The sequence below is a fragment of the Amblyomma maculatum genome, unplaced genomic scaffold, assembly GCF_055883805.1.
Source record: "Amblyomma maculatum isolate TAMU_Amacu unplaced genomic scaffold, ASM5588380v1 scaffold_13, whole genome shotgun sequence".
Taxonomy (NCBI): domain Eukaryota; kingdom Metazoa; phylum Arthropoda; class Arachnida; order Ixodida; family Ixodidae; genus Amblyomma; species Amblyomma maculatum.
The window spans coordinates 4,491,357-4,511,370 of record NW_028146738.1 but is presented as its reverse complement, the minus strand read 5'-3'; the positions used below and the strand labels follow the sequence as shown (position 1 = coordinate 4,511,370).

At 45.6% G+C, this 20,014-nt stretch overlaps 1 protein-coding gene across 1 annotated transcript; it reads right to left on the bottom strand.

The window, feature by feature from the left end:
• Positions 1 to 4,843: 4,843 nt before the first annotated feature.
• On the bottom strand, positions 4,844 to 14,910 carry LOC146172120 (acetylcholinesterase-1-like). Its single transcript, XM_084585973.1, has 3 exons — positions 14,840 to 14,910; positions 9,339 to 10,850; positions 4,844 to 5,135 (listed from the first exon to the last, which is right to left on the bottom strand). The coding sequence occupies exons 1-3, from the start codon at positions 14,908 to 14,910 to the stop codon at positions 4,844 to 4,846; spliced, it is 1,875 nt and encodes a 624-aa protein (XP_084442099.1).
• Between the last annotated feature and the right edge of the window lie 5,104 nt (positions 14,911 to 20,014).

Below are 20,014 nucleotides of genomic sequence, written 5' to 3'. Positions count from 1 at the left end.
CCTAAGTAGACATATTCGCCTAATACTTCCAGTACTTCGCTACCTAATGTAAACTGCTGTTCCTTCCCGAGGCTGTTGAACATTACCTTAGTCTTCTGCATATTGATTTTCAAGGCTACCTTTCTACTTTTCCTGTCTAGGTCACCAATCAACATTTGCAGTTCATCCCCCGAGTTGCAAAGCAAGGCAATGTCATGAGCAGAAACCTCTCCTTACTGTTGTCTTTATGGTCATTTCTAACCCATTATTGCACCCAGTACTTTTCGTTTCGTTTTGGCTGCGCATTTCCTGTTTTTGTTTTTTTTTACGACTACACGCTAGGCCTCTGTCAAGCCAGACCGATCGCTTGTTCGTATCGAGCATGCGACAGGCGAAAAAAATCCGGGGTAGTTTCACTTTTTTTATTCTGAACCTAGCTAGAATTCTAACCGCAGTAATATGATTATATGCATGGATGCTTGGAAACAGCGCCTGAGAGGTCTTCTGAGACGGGCCCTTGTAGAGAGCGCGGTGCCTTCCTGCTCTTCTTTTCTCTCTAGCTATTTTGTATGATAGTTTCAAGCTGTTATCGGCGCTCGCGCACGACATCGAGAGCGATGCACATTGCAGGAGTGAACGTTTCCGGCTTGCCACGCGTTTATGGCTCCTCCCAAGAAGCAAGAGAAAACGCCGTTACATACTAATAGTAGTTACAAGAATACCGCAGAGAAGCAACCAAAAATCAAGTTTTATCGCTTCCCCTGGAATTTATACGAGAATGAATGGAGACAGCGCTGTACCCAAGCAGTAGGGTGCAAGGAACGGACTCTCGCGTTTCGTATTTTAGGTTTCGCTTTCTGGAGGGTCCGCTTAAATTTGCTTTCATATCTCGTGCTATCCTTTAATTCGGACGATATCGTCTGGCACCGTGCACGTTACGCACGGTATATGCAGCTTCCATTTCCTCAGAAACGAAAGGAGCACAACCCAACACCGTGCCTATATACAAAACTCATTTTCCAGCATTTTATGAACCAGCTGTGTGGTGGAGTTTCGTCTGACACAAACTAAAGAGATATAAAAGGTACCGGTCCAGGACTAATTTCAGCGCTAGAGGGAAAAACAAACAAATTTCTGTTCTTTCGTTGAAAAAAAAAAGGTCCGACTGTTCATCTTTTAGGGCTCAGCGACAGGATTTATCTTTAGCTGTGGATACAACCGTATGATGAAGCGGCTGTTGACGTTTCTCCTGAAGGGTCGGCACCTGGTGTTGCACACGACAACCTGACTTCGGGCTACGGGGAATAAACCTCACCTCTAAGCTGAAGCCACCACCCAATTCGACGCAATCGCAAATATCCATTAAAAAAAAAAAAGCTGCAGAGCGCCGAAGAAGCACGCATGTCCAGATACAACCTGTGCTCGTCCAGTCCTGCGGAAGAGCTGTTGTTTAAGCGGCTTCCCAATGACATACGGTGCCCAGCTACTCGGCACTCGCTTCTGGGGGGATCTAGCCCACTGGCACGTACATTGCCACAGAGGGGAAAAGCCACTGGAATGCATGAACACCTGCTTAGTTTTTGTTTTATTTATCTCCTTACTTTCGCGTGCCATATTGCTAAGGTTCCAAATTCCTACTTCAAAGAAGAAAAAAAAAGCAAATCGCAGCCAGCAGAACCGCTCACGCGTCGACGATGCGCTGTGCCCAAAGCGCCGGTGGCCTCCTACTAGACCACAGGAACGGGTAGCGGCTTTCTTCGCTTTGATTTTGGTTTATTTTGCAGCACACAAACAATGTGCATATGTCTCTTAAGTTCGCGTGTGGCCCAAGGCAGGAAATGACCGAAAATGTTTCATTCTAACCCGCTTGCCGCCGAGAAGCGTAGAACCCACGTTCACTCCGCCGTCTCTCTCCGACGAGCTTAACATAACCTTTACGAGCGCGCCGAGTGGCAGGTGGCGCTACTTGCTCCTGAGCAGTGGCGCATCCATACCAGCGCACTAGGCCCACAGCTGAAATCAACTTGGAATTGCTTGGATGAACGTATAACTTAACTAAAATAATTTCAGAGATGCAGCGCATACCGGTCGATTACCACTTTGCCACCATAATTTTACATTTTGAAATAATAATGTGTCGGAAATAAGAAAACATTAGTTTCGGCATTTTCTGTTCACGTGGTTAGTGTGGTGTTTCAGAAGTATTTTAGCTTAAGTGGGGGTTTTTAGACACGAACGTCATAAATAGGAATTTACAGGAGCTAACCCCAGAAATAATATGCACTGCAAAAGTAGTAGTAAACATATGCTCGACCATCTTATTCGTGCTCATATGTAAAACTGGTGCGCTTATGATGCGCTGAAAAATAAGCATTTACCTAAAATTCGGTCTCTAGTCATAACCATCATTTCTTTAATTTTTTTGCTCAATACCTGCATGAGGACTACTATTTGTGCGGCGTTCATGCCGTAGGTAGCATAAAAAAGCTCACGCTCAGCTTCCATGAAACCCTGTTTGAACGGGGCTGGTGCTAGTAAACACATTGATGTTTTGAATCCGAGTAAGAAAATACAAAAAGGTAGAATATTTAACAGTCGTCATAGTAAGCCAGTTGGTAGAGCACCGAACGGTACTCAGAGGTCATGAGTTCGGTTCCCGCAGGCAACATGGGGCTGCTGTTTTCTTTATAAACAATTGGGTTTCAGTCATAACTATCACTTGCATTATCTGATCACGCCGGTCGTGGTACTTCAAGATAATTTCACGCTAGACAAGCTAGTGCAACCGCGGCGTGACACAATTCTGTCATGAAGACCACTCTGTCAAACTCACCACAAATAGTTCGGCTTTCATTACACATCATACGGTCGCCGCCACCACCAGTTCCGCCACTAGTTCTCCGACTGAGCGACGGCAAACCGATTATCTTCAAAGCTCAACGTCCTCTTATGCGGCGTCGTCCCTTTGCGAGAATCACGGGACAGCAAACCCACCTACCCAGCGGCTCTCTCATTACATATATAGACGCCAGCATCTGGGGTTGGCGAAACGACACCTACAGTTTTACTGCCCTGCAAGCCTGTACACAATAAGACGCCTAGATATGAATTCACGGAACGTCTGTTTCATTGTGCCAAGCTACCGAGCTGGTTACTATGCAAGACGCACTTCGGTCTGTAGCCGCTGTCATCTTGCTTCGAACAGCCTGCATTACCATCCATACTGACACCTGTTAAACAACACCCTACCCGATGCGTCAGACGCAGCCTAGAAATACGCCAATACAAACAACGTATGGCGCGTCTCCTTCCGCAACTTATTCGAATTGAATCGATCGTCCCACGTGGCTTCTGAGTTCACACTTACCATGACCCTCATCAATGCCTTGGTTCTTCAGCATGAATGATGCTACTCTTCTCAAAAGAACAGAACACCAACTGCGCTACGCACGTACTCTGTCATTCCGAGTACGGTAACCATCTTTTGAGGTATTACCCGTGCAGAGGAGGCTTCTCTTCGGAGGATACGGGTCGCGAGGCCGTTACTCCTGCCGTGCATAGGACGCGGCCTCAATTTCGTCACATATCTTTGCTCAGGCAGCCCTGTCTTGAATTCACAAAACACTGAGGAAGACATTTGACACAAGTTGCTGGTTTGCCCTGCGCTGAAGCCAACTGGAATTCGACATCTGGCAGCTGTAGATGCCAGGTAATTTTGTTTGAACAACATAATGCTTAGAAACAGAGGGCCCATCATCGCTACCACCTCGACTTCACAAGATCAGTCAACATTTGTTCACTTATTGTAAGCATCCCACCATTTTCTGTCGTTTAATTACATTTATACTTTGGGGTATTAAAGGTTATCAAAAATAAATACATAATACATATGTTATTGATGAGCACACCCAACTGAAATAAATATTGCCTTATGCTGTGTTTGCTTTCGATGGTATTCTTCGAATGTAGCTTGTAGATATTTCTTCCTCTTACTTGACCAGTGGGATATCCCATACCTCGTCGCTGTTTCTTTCGTCACCAAGGTCATAATTATTTTATATTCATGATTTTTCAAAGCATCACGAATTTATCACCACCTTAAAAAGAATATGTATGTAACCTTTACGACGTGTGTTTCCTGAATCGAGGCTTTTTATAGCAAATTTGCTGCGTTAAATGAACAGCAACCTAGGAGTATTGAAGATGATGCTGTTTCTGGTGGTAGCTGTATGCTTGGCCCTTTCGCGATTTGCAGGATTCCCAGAGATAACAGCACAGCACAACCGTGTCGGTAACGCAGCTATAAAGCTAACTCTGAAATTCAGTAATCGTGTAACTGTGGTAATTTTTTTCGAAACGTTTTCTGTGCTCTTTGGCCACACCCTCACTGTCCGCAGTGAAGACAACGCTTGGGAAACTAGATGACCGACCGCCAGAGCAGCAAGATTTCATAATATGGGTTTTATCAACAGCGCGCTCCCTTACCTACTGTTCTAGCTCAGCCTTTACAATGTCCTAATTGTAATTGAAGATCACAAAACAAGACGACGGGAAGTTCCACCACAACGCCAAGGTGCACGGTCCTTGCATGCAGTGTGTGAACTGCGGACATTTGATATGAACTCCGTTTTATACCTCTCGCGAACACATAGGCTTCATACTCCTGCGTGAGTTTCTTGTACTGCAGATAGGCGGTTTACTTCAGGGATCGGAGAACATAAATAATATATTTATATTTGGCCGTGGTGAATCATTGGCATTTGGCGCCATGCTTTTCCCGTGCACCTGTCACTTGAAGGAGGCGTAAGGGCTTCTTCGAAGCATTTCAGGAGTATTTTTGCTTACGCAACTTGAGAGCACCACATCACTGGAAGCGGGTGGCATTGATGCTCCTACCGGAGACCACCTGCGCCAGTGCCGGTATCGAGGCCAGCCTATCCATCAACGCTTGAGAAACTACGGACTTGAGGATGGAGGTACCTGGGCTTTTTGTGCCCGACATCTCAGATAGGTACTTTTCAATGACGTATGCCACGTCACAGTCTGGGCTGGGACCACCGAGGGCGTAACCGTCGATGGTGTGATCGACTAAGGGATAATGAGTAGCCTCCGAGAAAAGCGGCCAAGGCGTTCCATCTACAAGCATTGGTACAGACCTGGGCAAAAAAAAAGAATGTTAAGGGCGTTTAGGTGGCATTATTTAAATGCTGTGAACATATAACGAAATTATCTGGCATATTAGTACAATAGGTTTCATATGTAGTGCTTGGTTTCAGTTCACAAGTCGAGCCAACATTTGCACAAGCGGACTTGTCTTCGTCTGACGAAGACAAATTTAAGTACGTCCGCACTAGTCCACGAGTGAGGACCAACATATTAGGTTTTGTACTATTTGCGGTAAGGCATGGCGTGTCAAAACCGCGCGGACGATGTGAGCAGACGGTGACATGTCGGAAGATGTACGCCATTCCGTACAACAACATCCATTCGAGCGCCAATCAGAATATTGAATCTCTCGAAATGCTGAGGACGTTTCCTGTTACAGGCACGGCAAGGATGAGAACGGAGTGGACGTAGAGAATTTCTGTGACGACAGTAAGATTGACTCGGCTTTTGGGGCTCGTAGGCCTGTAACGTTGGGCAGCGATGCGTCGAAATTTGGGCAGAAAAATTTAAAGCCAGGTGCTTACTATTTGCTCTTCAACTTACGATCTCCTTTTGGGTTCATTGCCGTTATTTGTATTTTTCGTAGCTTTCCCTTTTACTTTTACCCGGTTTGGTGAATCAGCCGTTAGGGCGCTCGACTGCTTAACCTAAAGAAGTGGCATCGAATCCTTGTCGGGGCGGCCGCTTTTAGTTGGAGGTGAAAAGCGAGGCGACTGTGTGCTGTGCGATATCAGTGCACGTTAAAGAACCCCAGATGGTTAAAAGTTGCGGAATCCTTCACTACGGCGTCTTCCATAGCCTCAGCCGCTTTGGGACGTTAATTGCACCCTAGAAATCAAACCAAGCCTTTTACACTTTCTACTAGTAGTGCTTTTTGTAATGCATTTGACCTATAAATTGTGGTAAAGCAAATTTAGGGTCCATACTCAACGTAAAAGTCATTCGAGTTTTGGCCTAGAATTGAGTTAAATAAAGCGATGAGTGATGTTTGTTGGCTTCAGCATTTGACGCTGCTTATGGCTTCCAATTAACACTGTTGTCGATGGCTCGGAATTAATTTCATCCGCCTGGTGTTATTTAACCAGCACCGACATTACACAGTGCACGGGCGTTTATTTATTTTGCCATTACGCAATACTGTCGCAATGGCCAGGACAACATCCATCGGCCTTCGGCTCGGCGGTCAAGCGCCACTGCGAGCATATCACTCAGGAGTGTAATGGAATGAAGGGACTCTTGGAATTGCCAAGTTAATTTTTTTTGTTTCACCACCAAACACTGCACGAAGTACGAACCACTAGTGATGACAGCTAGGAGATTCCACGGCGCTTTGCACGACGGTAAGATGTTCATGCTTGACTGTCTCATATAAAACGCTTTTATCTTACGGCTAGAACCATTATAGGGTGTTCACCCTGGGCAGTTATGCAACGTGAAGTGCGTTCAAGGCCAAGCGAAAGAAGACAAGGAGTAGGGGGAGAAAATGGAGGGTGCTTTCACTGACAGAGATAAAAAACAAAGCAAATATAAAACCCACTGCGCACCGGCTTTCATTTGTGTCGCTTACCCCGATATCTAGTGACGTCGCGTCGGGTTTGCAAAGCATATCATCGTTAAAATGAGCTCCGTAAAACAGTGACTGCCCGCGTGCCTCGCTATCCCGCTCACAGTTTTGTGCCTTAATCTCTTTATCACACATAAAAATGGCAGCAATTTGGAAGCGAAAATGGCGCCAGGAAGCAAAGCCAAGATTATCGGTGCGGATGGCTGCAGAAACAAGCCAAGAAGAAAAACAATATATGTTGGCTAATTTCCCTGAAGCGGCCGACTTGCAACCTTACATTTGATGCGGAGGATGCCCGTCGCGCTTGGGAGGCTTCCAGTCGTTGCACAGAAGGCCAAGTTGTTTATCGCCGACGTGAGAAGCCGGTCGACGGCGGCAAGACCAAGTTGTGTAAGGCGCTGAATGCAACACTAGAGTGCAGGGCACAGACGAAATGCTTAGACGGTGGAACTGTCATCTCGGGCGAATTCCGGGCTATAGAGTAAAACGAGTGGCGAGTGTACAAGAATCGCAGGAAGCATAAGTGTCAAGCAGCCGCCGCCCAGCAGGCCACTCACACCGACTGCGTAAATAATTCGTTGCCCAGCTGAGCCAATGCACAGCGCTCGCTCTATTTAACGCCAAAGTTCGTACCAGAATGTACCTAACGTGTCACAAGAATGATTCTAGCAGGCATTAATTGGTAGGAGACATGACTCAGCCCCCATTAATCGATGGGTCGCGACGAAACCCATGCTGTCACAAAGTTTGGAGGAGTTGCGAAATCGGGTTGCTCTCATGAGGTGGGATGATGGGATAGGAATAAACCTTCCAGGCGTTTTGGATGTCGAGTTGGGCACGCTACTCATCGATCACGCAGGCAGGTTGGGACAACTTAGTTAAAGCAGGGTTTAGTATGTCGGATGGTTAATTATGACCGGTGCAGCAACTGAATGACATGTTAGCTTAGGACTGTATGCTAACAAGAGAGTGTCAGATACCAGAGGCACAAGCTAAGGTGGGTAACAAATTGAGGTGAAACTACATGCACGCGAACCAGGAACACCAAAGAGAGCAGCAGATAGGAACTATTAACGGTATCGTGTTATAGTCTTAAAGACAGAGTTTAAGTGTCCTCCATAGATTTAAATCTGTAGCGCAGCCGAAGCCACAGTAATTCGGTTGAGATGGACGAGCAGTTGGTTAACTAATACGAGCTATCGTTTATCAAGCTAAGTTCAACAATAGGTTAATTAGACGTTGATAATATTTCAAAATCACCGGCGTGAAGTTTTAAAACAAATTCACCCCGTCGGGATGGCGCAGTGGTTAGGGGCTCGACTACTGTGACCAAGGATGCAGGATCGAAGCGCGGCCTGGGCCGCCGCTTTTCGGCGGAGCAGAAAAGACAGGTGCCCGTGGGCTGTGCGAGGTGAATGGACGTTAAAGAACCTCAGGTGGTCGAAATTTCTGGAGTCCTCCACTACGGCGTCCCTCATAGCCTGAGTCGCTTTGTGACGTTAAACCCTACCAACGAAACCTATTAAAACAATTTTAAATCTTTTACTCCACTTGTTACGAACAGTTAGTGATATAAAACGTTGGTTACTAGTAACCCATGTGGATTATATTCGAATAAAATCCCTTAGAGACAATCTAAACAATGGCGTAATCTTGCGTTGTATACGTGCTGGGATGGAGGGAAACCAACGCGCGTCCGAGCCACTTGCCAACTACATCAGAAAAGTAGGCTGTATCACAGAAACAGCTGATAGCTGAGCACTAAAACAGAACATAGACTAGACTCACTGTCGAATGCCGACCCCGCCCATCGCTCAACGAGGAGTACACGTTCTTCGCAAAGTTATGTCATCGAAAAATTCACAGTAAGGGTCTTCTCGCGCCACTTTGCCATCAGCAACTTAAGATGACGTGAGGCAGCTGACTGCCGAATCATCCAGAGATCAGGGGAGATACAGAGCACTTTCGGCGCTCACGTAGCCTAGCTCTTCCATTACTTTGCTTATTTTTATTGTTTTTCCTCTCCTTATCAAAGCTAGTGGCATAACTCGGGCTCGGTAGATGAACAAAGGGCCTTTAAGCGCTCTTTCTCACTTGGCTTCATTGTTAGCGTTAAATAAAACGTTTTCTTTCTCCTCCTCGTTCGATTCTTCCAGTTCCAGCTCTGTATCGAGATGGCGGAAAAAGAGAACTCCAATATAAACTCCGTTCTGAGCAAAAATAAGGATTGTTTTGCTGCCTTCGTTTCGATGGTGGTCCAGTGGTCCGCCTGCACGCACTTACACAAGGGCGTTACTGTATATTTGAAAGGTACAGTTTCAACGAGAGCGTGTGCTATCCGGTGAACTCCGCAAATTCCAACGTTACTTGAGCTTCCTGCATTTTATTGTTTCTGTTAACGTTTCTGTTTCGATGCCTCTCGCGCGGAAAAGGCGTCTGAACGCCTTTATAAGGACCCATGCCGAAATTATTTAGCAAAAGAAAAGTGCCTCTTTTTCAGAACTTATACACTGCACGGAGGAGCCATGCAAAGTTCCCTGTTTTCATTTTAGTTGTTACTGCAACGTTTAGTCTAGGTTCGAAACTGATGCTCCCAAAATGTAGTTTTAGAGTATTATAAAATGCTTACCCATTCTTGGCGAAGTTAGTCAAAGTGATTATCATGCTGTAGGAAATCTCCCGGTCTTTTTCAGTGGCCAGGTACGGGTACAAGAAAGGTAGTCCGAACAGCATTGGTGCGTCGTCCCCATGCGTTGCAGTCTTCGCACTAAACACAGTGAAGGACGGTTTGTGCGAATACACCATGTGGTACACCTTCTGTCCCGTTTCAGCTAGGCTTTTCCCAAAGCTTAATATTGGACAGCGGAAGAGCACGTCACCGATTATGTCAATCCAGCCCTTGTGATCGGGATCCTTAAGGTCGTACTTCGTTCCAAGTAGGGAAATCATTCGTTCCATTAGTGATTCATTCACGCCAGCAAATAGATGCGGGAACGTGCTTTTGAGCATCTTGATGGTTATAGGTTTCCTCGTTCCTACATAGTCGGGCAGGAGCATCTCGAAGAAGGCCGTCCCCTCTGTCGCCGTAACTGTAATGATGGCGTCCCTAGCTCGGGATGGCAGGAAGCGCTTCAAGAGGTCATTCACGCTACCCGGGATCAACGAACCTGGAATGGAGGGCACAAACCATGTAGATGACTGACCGGCGGCCTGCAAAAGTGTCGACATGTTCACGTGCCTGATGCAGCCGAGGCTATCCGCCACGGAGCCCGCATGGCATCCACTCTTTTCAACTATGTCTGCGAAACCTTGTCTTGCGGAGGCGTCCCGGTTTTGGGGAAGTGGCATCTTCGCACTGGCACTCATCAGATAGAATCTGCGGAACGGACCATACTGAGACACTAGCGGGCTGATCATCAGCAGAGTGAAGGAGATGGCGCCCGCACTCTGGCCAGCTGCCAATATACGCTCGTTGTCGCCGCCGAAATATTCAGCGTTGGCGCGAAGCCAACGCGCAGCCAAGAGCTGGTCGTGGAGCCCCAGATTTCCAGGCAGGTCCTCTGTTCCCGAATTTAGGTAGCCGAAGATAGAGACGCGGTAGTTGGGCACCGCCACCACCACGTCTCCTAGACCCGCGACGAAGCGGCCATCGTACCAGTCGTAACTGTTGCCTCCGCTCACAAATGAGCCACCGTAGAGCCAAAAGACCACAGCGTAACCGCGCGCCTTGTATACGCAAGAGCCCGGCACCCAGATGTTTATGTGCAGACAGTCCTCTGTAGTGTTGGACGAGTCAACTGTGTAATTTTTTGGCAAGTTGGTGTCGAACTGGGCGCAGGGCGGCCTCTTGTACGTGGCGTTAAATACGCCCCTCCAAGGCTTGGCGCACATGGGCTCGGCAAATCGGTTTGGTCCCGTAGGTGGTGCAGCGAAAGGGATGCCATAAAATGCGACAGTACTGTATGTCTGGCCTTTTATACGATACTGAACAAGGGTTCCCTTAATTACACCGGCATGCGTTCGAACGGTGAGACAACGCGCAGAGCTGTCGTCCTGATCATCTGCCTTGATTTTGAAAATCGCAAAGAAAATGAAGCCAATGAAGAGGATAGCGCCTAGAATATCGGCGAGGAGATGCGGCCTGCAAAAGAAAAAGCATATCCACTCTGTAGTTGCAATAGAACGCATTCAGGAAGCAATTTTACATAATATTAAGAAATGAGCTTGGTGCTCGGAAACATAAGCTTGCAGACTTCTGCTGTCGAAGCACTACCGGGATGAAACAGGTATTCGCCAATGGCCAGTGATCGTGGAAAGCCGGAACATATGTTTATTTGTGTATGATAAATATGACACATGCGAAATAAGGAAGCAATGTCTACTAAAAAATGTGTAGTGCCTATATATACAGCTGATTTTATTGTTACTGTATTCAAATTATCATCATATAAAATATTAGCATTGCTTCCTCCAACAGTTTCCTTCTAAGCTCCATAGGTCCTTGGTAATTATTTCGTTATTATTCCGATCTCCCGTTTCTGCAAGCAGTTCTTGCACTCTATCTCTCTCAAAGCTGCAGTGTAAAATAATAACGCCGCATCTAGGCTTCACAGCGCGGAAGGGTATTAAAATAGCTCCATCCGGCATCGTGAACACAAAGGTAGAAGCTTACTGGTTACATATAAATTTGGTTACCAGTACCGCAAGATTCAGAATTGTCTGCCGGTTACGGTGTTTAGTGTTCCCCATTCGAGAGCAGCTCTATACTGTGGTCTATAATTTGCAGCAGCATCAGGTCGCAACAGCAGCCACAGGGGTCCTGTACTAGATATCACAATTATACATTCCACTCCCTTATCACCGAATAAAGTGTTTCAGTCAGTCAGTCAGTCAGTCAGTCAGTCAGTCAGTCAGTCAGTCAGTCAGTCAGTCAGTCAGTCAGTCAGTCAGTCAGTCAGTCAGTCAGTCAGTCAGTCAGTCAGTCAGTCAGTCAGTCAGTCAGTCAGTCAGTCAGTCAGTCAGTCAGTCAGTCAGTCAGTCAGTCAGTCAGTCAGTCAGTCAGTCAGTCAGTCAGTCAGTCAGTCAGTCAGTCAGTCAGTCAGTCAGTCAGTCAGTCAGTCAGTCAGTCAGTCAGTCAGTCAGTCAGTCAGTCAGCCAGTCAGGCAAGCGGTAGATGGAGTGGCAGAAGTCATTTTGCAGACATTACGACCATAACAATGCAGTGGCACGAGACCTCATGCAGAACTGGTGAGAAACCAGAATCATTAGACTCGATGACAGCGGCTGGTTTGTCAGTCAGCAATTTCTCTCTGTTCTAATCAAATTTTCGGCGAAAGCTTCTTTTTATTGAGTTTTCTAACAAGCGCTAGTGTAACGACAAAGCGTGGCAGCCAACCCAAAAAGATTACTTTGTCCGTGGTGCTACACAATGGAGTGATTTGGCCTTACACAAGAATAGATTAACTCAAAAGCTATCAGCAAGATTGAGGGCTCCACCACTCAACGCCTTATACTCCTACTTGATAGCGCAAGACGATAGGCCACTTAATCCAACGTCGATTAGAAACTCTTGCATCACTCCACCACGTTAGAGTGCACCAGATAAAAAGTATGCGCGCATGCTCGGTTATAACATGATAGCGACTGTGTATAAGCCATTAGCCGCACTGTACAGTTTCCTTAGTCATAAACATTTCCAGCGTGAGCCGGAATTGTCCCCATTTACATATAAAGCGTAAAGTATCTCAACTTCGCCAAAAACAATAAACGACTTGGTCCCACCACATATTGGACTCGCATGCAAGCCTCTTCAACTCTAAAAATTTGACCTGTTAATGCAATAGTGCGTTGTTGGCGACAGTTATGGCGGTGGTTCAGGGACACGTAAAAGAGGAAAGGAGGTTTGAAAAAGCTCGCAGCCATATCGTAGTTCACTCAAAAAAATCCCTTGGACAGATGATAATTTTCTTTCCTTTGGAAAGGTCCAGAACAACCAAGTGAATATGCAGCTAGCGTGAAAAAGATACCGAACGGAACTACTTCCGATTGACGGACAAAACCAATCAATGTTGCACCACCATCATGACGGCAGGTTGCCAGCAGTACTAGCAGGCGGTTAAAGTGTTGCTGGAGGAAAGAGACGTCCGCTGATGTTATCGCTAACCCCACTGATAGTTGTCTGCATTCGTTCCCTGGATTAATCGATAGAAACACGTCTTTTACATGAAGCACTGAGACTGCACCTTTTCTTAACTCACACTAATGTGAAATTAGAAGCTGCGATGAAAGTTGGAAGTATACTCTAATGCTACGTTTTCTTATCGTTTTACCGGGAGGCTTAGTTGTCAGGAAGCTGGGCATCGGCTTTTCTGCTGAGCTAACATTCATTTAATTCAACAACACGATGTCTGTCATGTTAGCACGAATTGTTGGCCACTGGAAATCAAATGTCTGAACGTTTTCTAATGCATTAAACACTAAAAATTATTTAAATATGGCTGAAATGAATCGCGCTAAACATTTGTTCAGAGAGTTACCTTCTGCAACGTGAATTTCAGCTAGAGCTTTGAATGATGCGCGTCATGCCTGTGGAAAAAGGGAGCACATAATCTAATGTTGTTAGAAACTGTCGAAAACTAGCACGCAACACTAAAGTTACGGAATCAGGGACCGACTTTAATTGTGAGAAAACTCTGGAATGTGCATGAGATACTTAGATGAAGGGGCGATGGGCCATGGCAATGATCCAAATTTTCGGTGCGTGTTAAAAATTTACTTTGAAATTTTTCCGGCGCTTGCAGTGAATAATTTAAACTGCCATGGAAAACTAATGGTTTGAGATGTTTAATGTAATTCTTAGGCAAAGGTGTAATTTTGTTTGACGCCTTTTGTGTACACATTCAATGAAAGTGTGTTAGCTTCAGGTGCGTCGCAAACTCTACTCCTGAAGATTGTCCTGCGGTCACAACGAGTAAGCTGACGTAGAGGACCCAATAAGGTACGTCTTTTTTTATTATTTATGAGGCAACTATAAAATATTGCAAGACATCTTTATGGACATATTGAAAGGAATAGTCTATGCTTGTTGTGATGAGAAAAAATTTGCTCCTGCCATTTATTGTTTTACTCATAAAACAATTAGCCAGACTGCCATAAAAACAAATAATGTTAGTTTTCAAAATAGGTGACAAAAATTAGATGCATGGTGAGGGAAGTGTTCGGATATGTTTAATTGTTAGCGTAGAATTATATAACGCCCAAATTAAAGGGCATGGACTAAGGAACGGAGAACAATGGAATATCTTCACCGCCGTCTTGTGGAAGGGACTAAAGGATGAAACGAAATTGTGTTGCGACTTATTCCATCATTCCTCGTCTGCAGGCGCTATTCTATTTTATGAGCGTGATGAATACAACCACAGGCCCTCGCATAATCCACAACAAAAAACCCATGTGGGGTGTACGTCGTTGAAGAAAACTAAGGAGATAATCCTAAATGGACGCAATTCCAAGACAGCGCGTACTCGATGACTTATGTAGTGATATGACCGGAAGTCGCATCCTAAAAAAAAAAAACGTCGGGCCAGTTTTGGTAATCGCAGATTATACAACCAAACTGCACCGGTATGGAACCTGGGTCATCAACTTTACATTAGAAATGTGTTTGGCTGATTCGAGCTGCGGGCATAATTTCATCACCACCACCAAAAGAGAAAAAACTGCAGATTCGGCCGTGTTTCTAATACGATATCAAATGTTGCAGATGCAGATGCAGACACCTATGCCTGCCCACATCAATACAGCAAAATGTAGGTGTTAGCCTTCATAAATGAGCTTCGGCTGAGCTAATCTATAGCAAAGATGATAACAGCAGATACTTTTTCCACTACTGAGATTGCACCCGTACTTATGCGCGTGCTGTGGATTATTATCACGCTGTCTGTTCGTTTGGCGAGTCTCCTTTCTGAACATTGTTTAGAGGTCGTGAAACAGTAGCTGCTATTCTTTTTTGGTTCCCAATTCTGCGTACACGAAATAAGCAGTGCGACAAAACGATAACACTTTTGTGATTAATAGCATCTTCTCACTTATAAGACACGGTTCTACGAGCTTTGTGCAAAGCAGTCTCACCATGAGGCCCCGTTCTTCACACTTTGACGAGATGGAGAATCACAGCCCCCTTGTTGAGACGGAGAATCCATCCTTCATTCTTCTTCTTCCCTACTACTAACTTGAGTCCATCTTCTTTTTTTTTCTAATACTGCTGCAAAACATCCCTTTCGCTGCATCAATAGAAATATTTGCCGTATCAACATTTCGCCTTTTGAAACGACGCACTTCACATCACTTATGAAGTTGGATAGTCATTATTAATCCTACTCGCAACTGCCCGAAGCTTACCAAAACAAATCTTGAACGTGTATCTTGTCTGCTGGGTGAAGGTGTCGGAGAGAATTAAAATAGCATCTATGATAGCTCTTAAATCTGGTTTAGGGTAGGTGATGGTGAAACTTCATTACCAGCGGATACAGAGGAGCGACCGGAATGGACGGCCCCCGCTTAAACGTCTGTCGCTATCCTTTGGCCAGCCACGGCGCTTTCATCTATCTGGAGGAACTTGATATGTATCCCCAAGGCGGGGCTGAGCCGTTAGAGCCTCCCAAAGATCAGAGTCGTGTATGAAGTGGCTCGCGGGTAGGAACTTTGGGCATTTCCAGATCATATGATTTAGATCGGCTTTGGTATGAGAACATTTGCATTTCTCTGGAGCGGAGTCCTTCCGAATATTGGCTACGAAATTAAGGATTTGGATAGACGTTAGTTTGCAGTTCACGCCGTGCTTTGGCTTGGCCTTTGGAAAGCGTTTTGTCTGCAGGAGGAAATTTTAGTTTGGAAGCATGTAAGAATGTAGGATTTCTATATAAGAAGGCAACCAGTTCTTGCCGGAGTATATAGCGGGTTGTCTGCACGACCCAGCTCGGCGGGACAGTTCTCGAGCTAGGCTATGAGTCGCTTCATTACAAACAAGGGAGGGCAAGAGTAAGAAAGTGCATAAACGTTAGTGTTTAAGTGAATCTTGTCAGGTGTAAAGAGTGTGTCATTTGCAATTACACTTGAAAGCTCAGTGCTTATAATGCAAATTTTATTTGGTGTGATGGAAAGAGAAATCATTTCTTTTTTTTTTCACTTGCCGTATGATAGCGAGTAAACGATAGTCAGGGTTCACTGTATTCTTGAACGAATCCTTGCCATAAAGTGCGCTTTTGCTCTTCATGCCTCATCACTTACGTTTCAGGTGTCTTTAGTTGCATTTTTTCGGTCTGAGACGAAATAAAGGGCACTCGTTCAAATAACGATGCGATTTCGAAAGGTGATGGATGAACAGTGTCTATGGCAGATGACCAGTTCGCTACAGACCCTGAACGGAAAACGGGGTACTCGAATTTGGCTCAGCCTGTTGAGATATTGCTTTATTTCGCCCGATCGTGTATCTCATATTTACCTCAAGGATGACGTACAATCGTTTTTCAAATTCCGTAAGAAATAATCGAACATATTAGGGAGTTAACAGTTGAATTATTTACACACACACACACACACACACACACACACACACACACACACACACACACACACACACACACACACACACACACACACACACACACACACACACACACACACACACACACACACACACACACACACACACACACACACACACACACACACACACACACACACACACACACACACACACACACACACACACACACACACACACACACACACACGCACACGCACACACACACGCACACGCTAAACTTTCAGCTGCAAAGTTCAGGTTTCCATTGAGTATAATACAAAACGATCTAAGAAAAGAATGAGGGTAAGCTATGAGCGTGAAAATCAACACTGTCAGTCCCATCGGTCTCAAGTCAATGCCCTGGTATGATTATAATCGCATGGCCATTCTGAGCCTCACACTTGCCCGAGTGTACCTATGCAGATTTTTACAAATACTTGGAGACTAATTGCCGCCTTCTGGGCGGACTTTGTGCGTCGAAGCAGAATGAGGTGAGTGGACGCCATTCATTACGTATTAGCGAGACCCAGTTTTGAAATAGCTGTGAGATACATACGCATACCTTATTTCGCCGCCAAATTGCGCATTGCATCATCCGACATCCGTTTGCACCGCTGCAGCAGCACCCTGTGCGATGTGAATTCACGTTAGATAGGCATGGAAGATCGCGTTAATTCAAAACGCTCTTTTTTCAGGCCGTAAAAGTGTTACGTCGGTGTAGCGCAGTGTTACCTTTCCGTTTTCAGTACACAATAGCCGGCAGTGCCAAAGGAAACACCCGGTCGACCATTCAGAACCGGCGTTGCGCTGTACACTTGTGCAGCACTCAATATGGAACACAGTAGAGCAGGCGAAGAAGTGCTAATGTGTTATAGTGGCCAATATCAGAGATATACAAACCAAAATAAAAATAATAATATTGTTCTATGGTGACAAAGGGATGGGAAAGCGAAGGCAGGGAGCGTGAAACTTGCAATGAACTGCTCGGTAGCGTCTACGCCAAAGGAAAGTCGGATAATATATTCAGCAACTGCCTGGTGCAGATAATCAAGGTACTAAGTGAACTATGAGAGAGGAGCAACGGTTCCTAATTCACCTGGAAAAGGATTTTAAAATTTGGTTTTATCCGGCTTGTTCAGCATCCCATGTGGGTCATAGAGAGTAGCGGGTTCTGCGCATCCTGCTCAGTTTGCACCAAGTCGTGTAGACTAATCTCGAAATAAACAATCTGATTTTATAAGATATGTGGTGGGTTGTCGCCGCCCCCATACAGTGGCTTGCTGCTTCGTTAGCGACTACCACGGCGGTAACAAGCTCCAAGTAGTAATACTCTGTCTCGAGAAGAAAATGGCAAATGCCCATGGAAGGAAGCATTTCAGGCAGTGGTGTCAGCCGATAAATTTTCATTAGCCGACCAGTTATATCTCATCACCTTTTTGAAATACAGAGATGAAGCTGCCCCTATTGCAGAACAAAATACCACACTTAGATCACGCAATATTTGTGGTTGATCTCACTCAGTGGATGGCCGTAGTGGGCGCATGAAGGACTGCCTCCAGACCACGGGCGCCCTCGACCAAGACAATAAACGAACACCGTCATTAAAATATCCCCGGACCAATACGCACTGTGGTCATACAGCGATAATGAGAGTTCTGGAGGTTCTCGTTCCGCATATCAAGGTGAGCGTGAGCGCTTGTCTTGTACCTCAACGGGTCAGGTTTCGCGTATCAAGTTCTTGCAGCTCAACTTCAAAAGAACGGCCGTGCCTCTCCCACAAAGAGCCCCTCTTCACCACTTACGCAACGCAGGTTTTCGCATAATCAGATGTATATCCTCGAGACGCGGAGGTCTCAAAGAAAAATAAACTGGAAGGTTTTAGAAGCGCCCTTCCATATTGAAAAAGTTGGATGATGTAATAATAATATCACGCAAACATTATCATACAATTGCGTGCATATTCTATGATATTATTAAAATGGTTGATGTTTTTATAACAAAACGTTTGGGGACGACAAAGCATCATAGAGCTCTTTCTTTTTGTAGGGTGCGCTTTAAAGAATTCTCGAACCGAAATTCAACTGTACGCGAGTGGACCGACACCTAGAAGGGCAAGATTGGAGTAGCCTTACGGAAAGCCTACTCGATGGCAGTAGGGGTTCCCATGACCGCGTCAATTCACGGGCCCCTAGCGCTGGTGTTGAATTACACATTCTAAAAGATACGCGTGGCGCCCACGACCTCAACAGCTCTCCTCTTCAAGAAAAGGTCTTCACCTACTGAACTATTTGGCGGGAAATCGCACCTGATCAGAGGCGGCAGAGGCAAAATACCTTTCCCGACATTAATCGCCGATTCTCGAATGCGTTCATATACCCCGCAATATGGAGCCTGGATTTCACCAGCGTAAGTAGGCCTAGCCGTCAGCGAGCAAACCCATCCATAACGTCTGACGTTGGTGCTTTGAGTGTAGGCCACGTGGCACGAGCACTGAGATTTGCCCTAGCTATCACGAACTACGACGGCGATGTCGTTACCCTGCAACGTGTGCAACTTTCGACCTTATTAAGGCAGATGAAGCCACCAGTCTTCAGCTCTGGCACGCTGCGCCATGCGCACCTCCCTACACAATGCAATCACCTCGGATAGTCAGGTGGAGGGCCGCGACTATTGTAATGGATTTCTTCGGGACCAGACATTGCAGACAGTACATGTCTCTGATTCAACTACCGCTTCTGACTGAAACAATTGCATATCTTATGTGTATACCTTGCCACAAGTCCATCCCGCCTACTGAAAGAGCACTCGAGTAGATGCCTCAAGTCTAAGGCTGCGGTCTCCGCACGATGACTATAGCCCAGCTGTATGACGCTGCCGTGCTGCGTCATAATGGTGTATTATGACGCAGCACGGCAGTGTCATAATACACCTGACTTTCCACAGTCCTTGGTGGCCCGGGCCCTATTCATTCAGATCAGACTGTCACTCATGTCCTGTTCGAAGGGACAACCCGGATGGCGGCAACGAAGAGATAAAAACGGTGGCCGTAGTTCCCCTCACACCTGTCGACTGACCATCACCTAGCAGCGTTCATTTAGAAAATAAAGTTATAAAATAAGAAAAAAGCATGATGCCGAGTTTAATTCTATTAATGCTTGGTAAATTCACAGAACAGACGTTCAGCTTTAACCGAGGACGACACAGTGTAGAGGCGATGAACGATACCTTCAGAGCATATCTGAGCATATCTAATATCTAAGCAGACGTTCATTAAGAGGTGCCAAATTATGAAAACCTTCAATCCAGCAGATAGGACAGAACTGGGAGAGCTATTAAAGGTAATCATAGGTGCAAAGCGTCCGACATAAGGAAGTCTTCGAGCATGCTATAAAAACAGTGGCAACCTTAAAGCGGTGAAAAGAAAATTAGGCATATGAAAAAAAAGATATTTGGGCAAGACGGGCAATGACATTATCAATATCGACAAGATAGTCAAAGTAGCGAAAGAGTTCTGTATGGACCTATACAGTAGCCTAAGTAGTCAGGACAATAACGAGATTGGCAGTAAGGAACAGCACTCAGAACAGTGCGAGTGACCAGTTCCGCCAGTGATGAAGGACGAGGTTAAGAAAGTTTTAGAAGCTATTAAAAGGTTGACAGTAGCTCGGGAGGATCAAGTAACTACAGATTTATTGAGGGACAAGAGGATATCGTGGTAG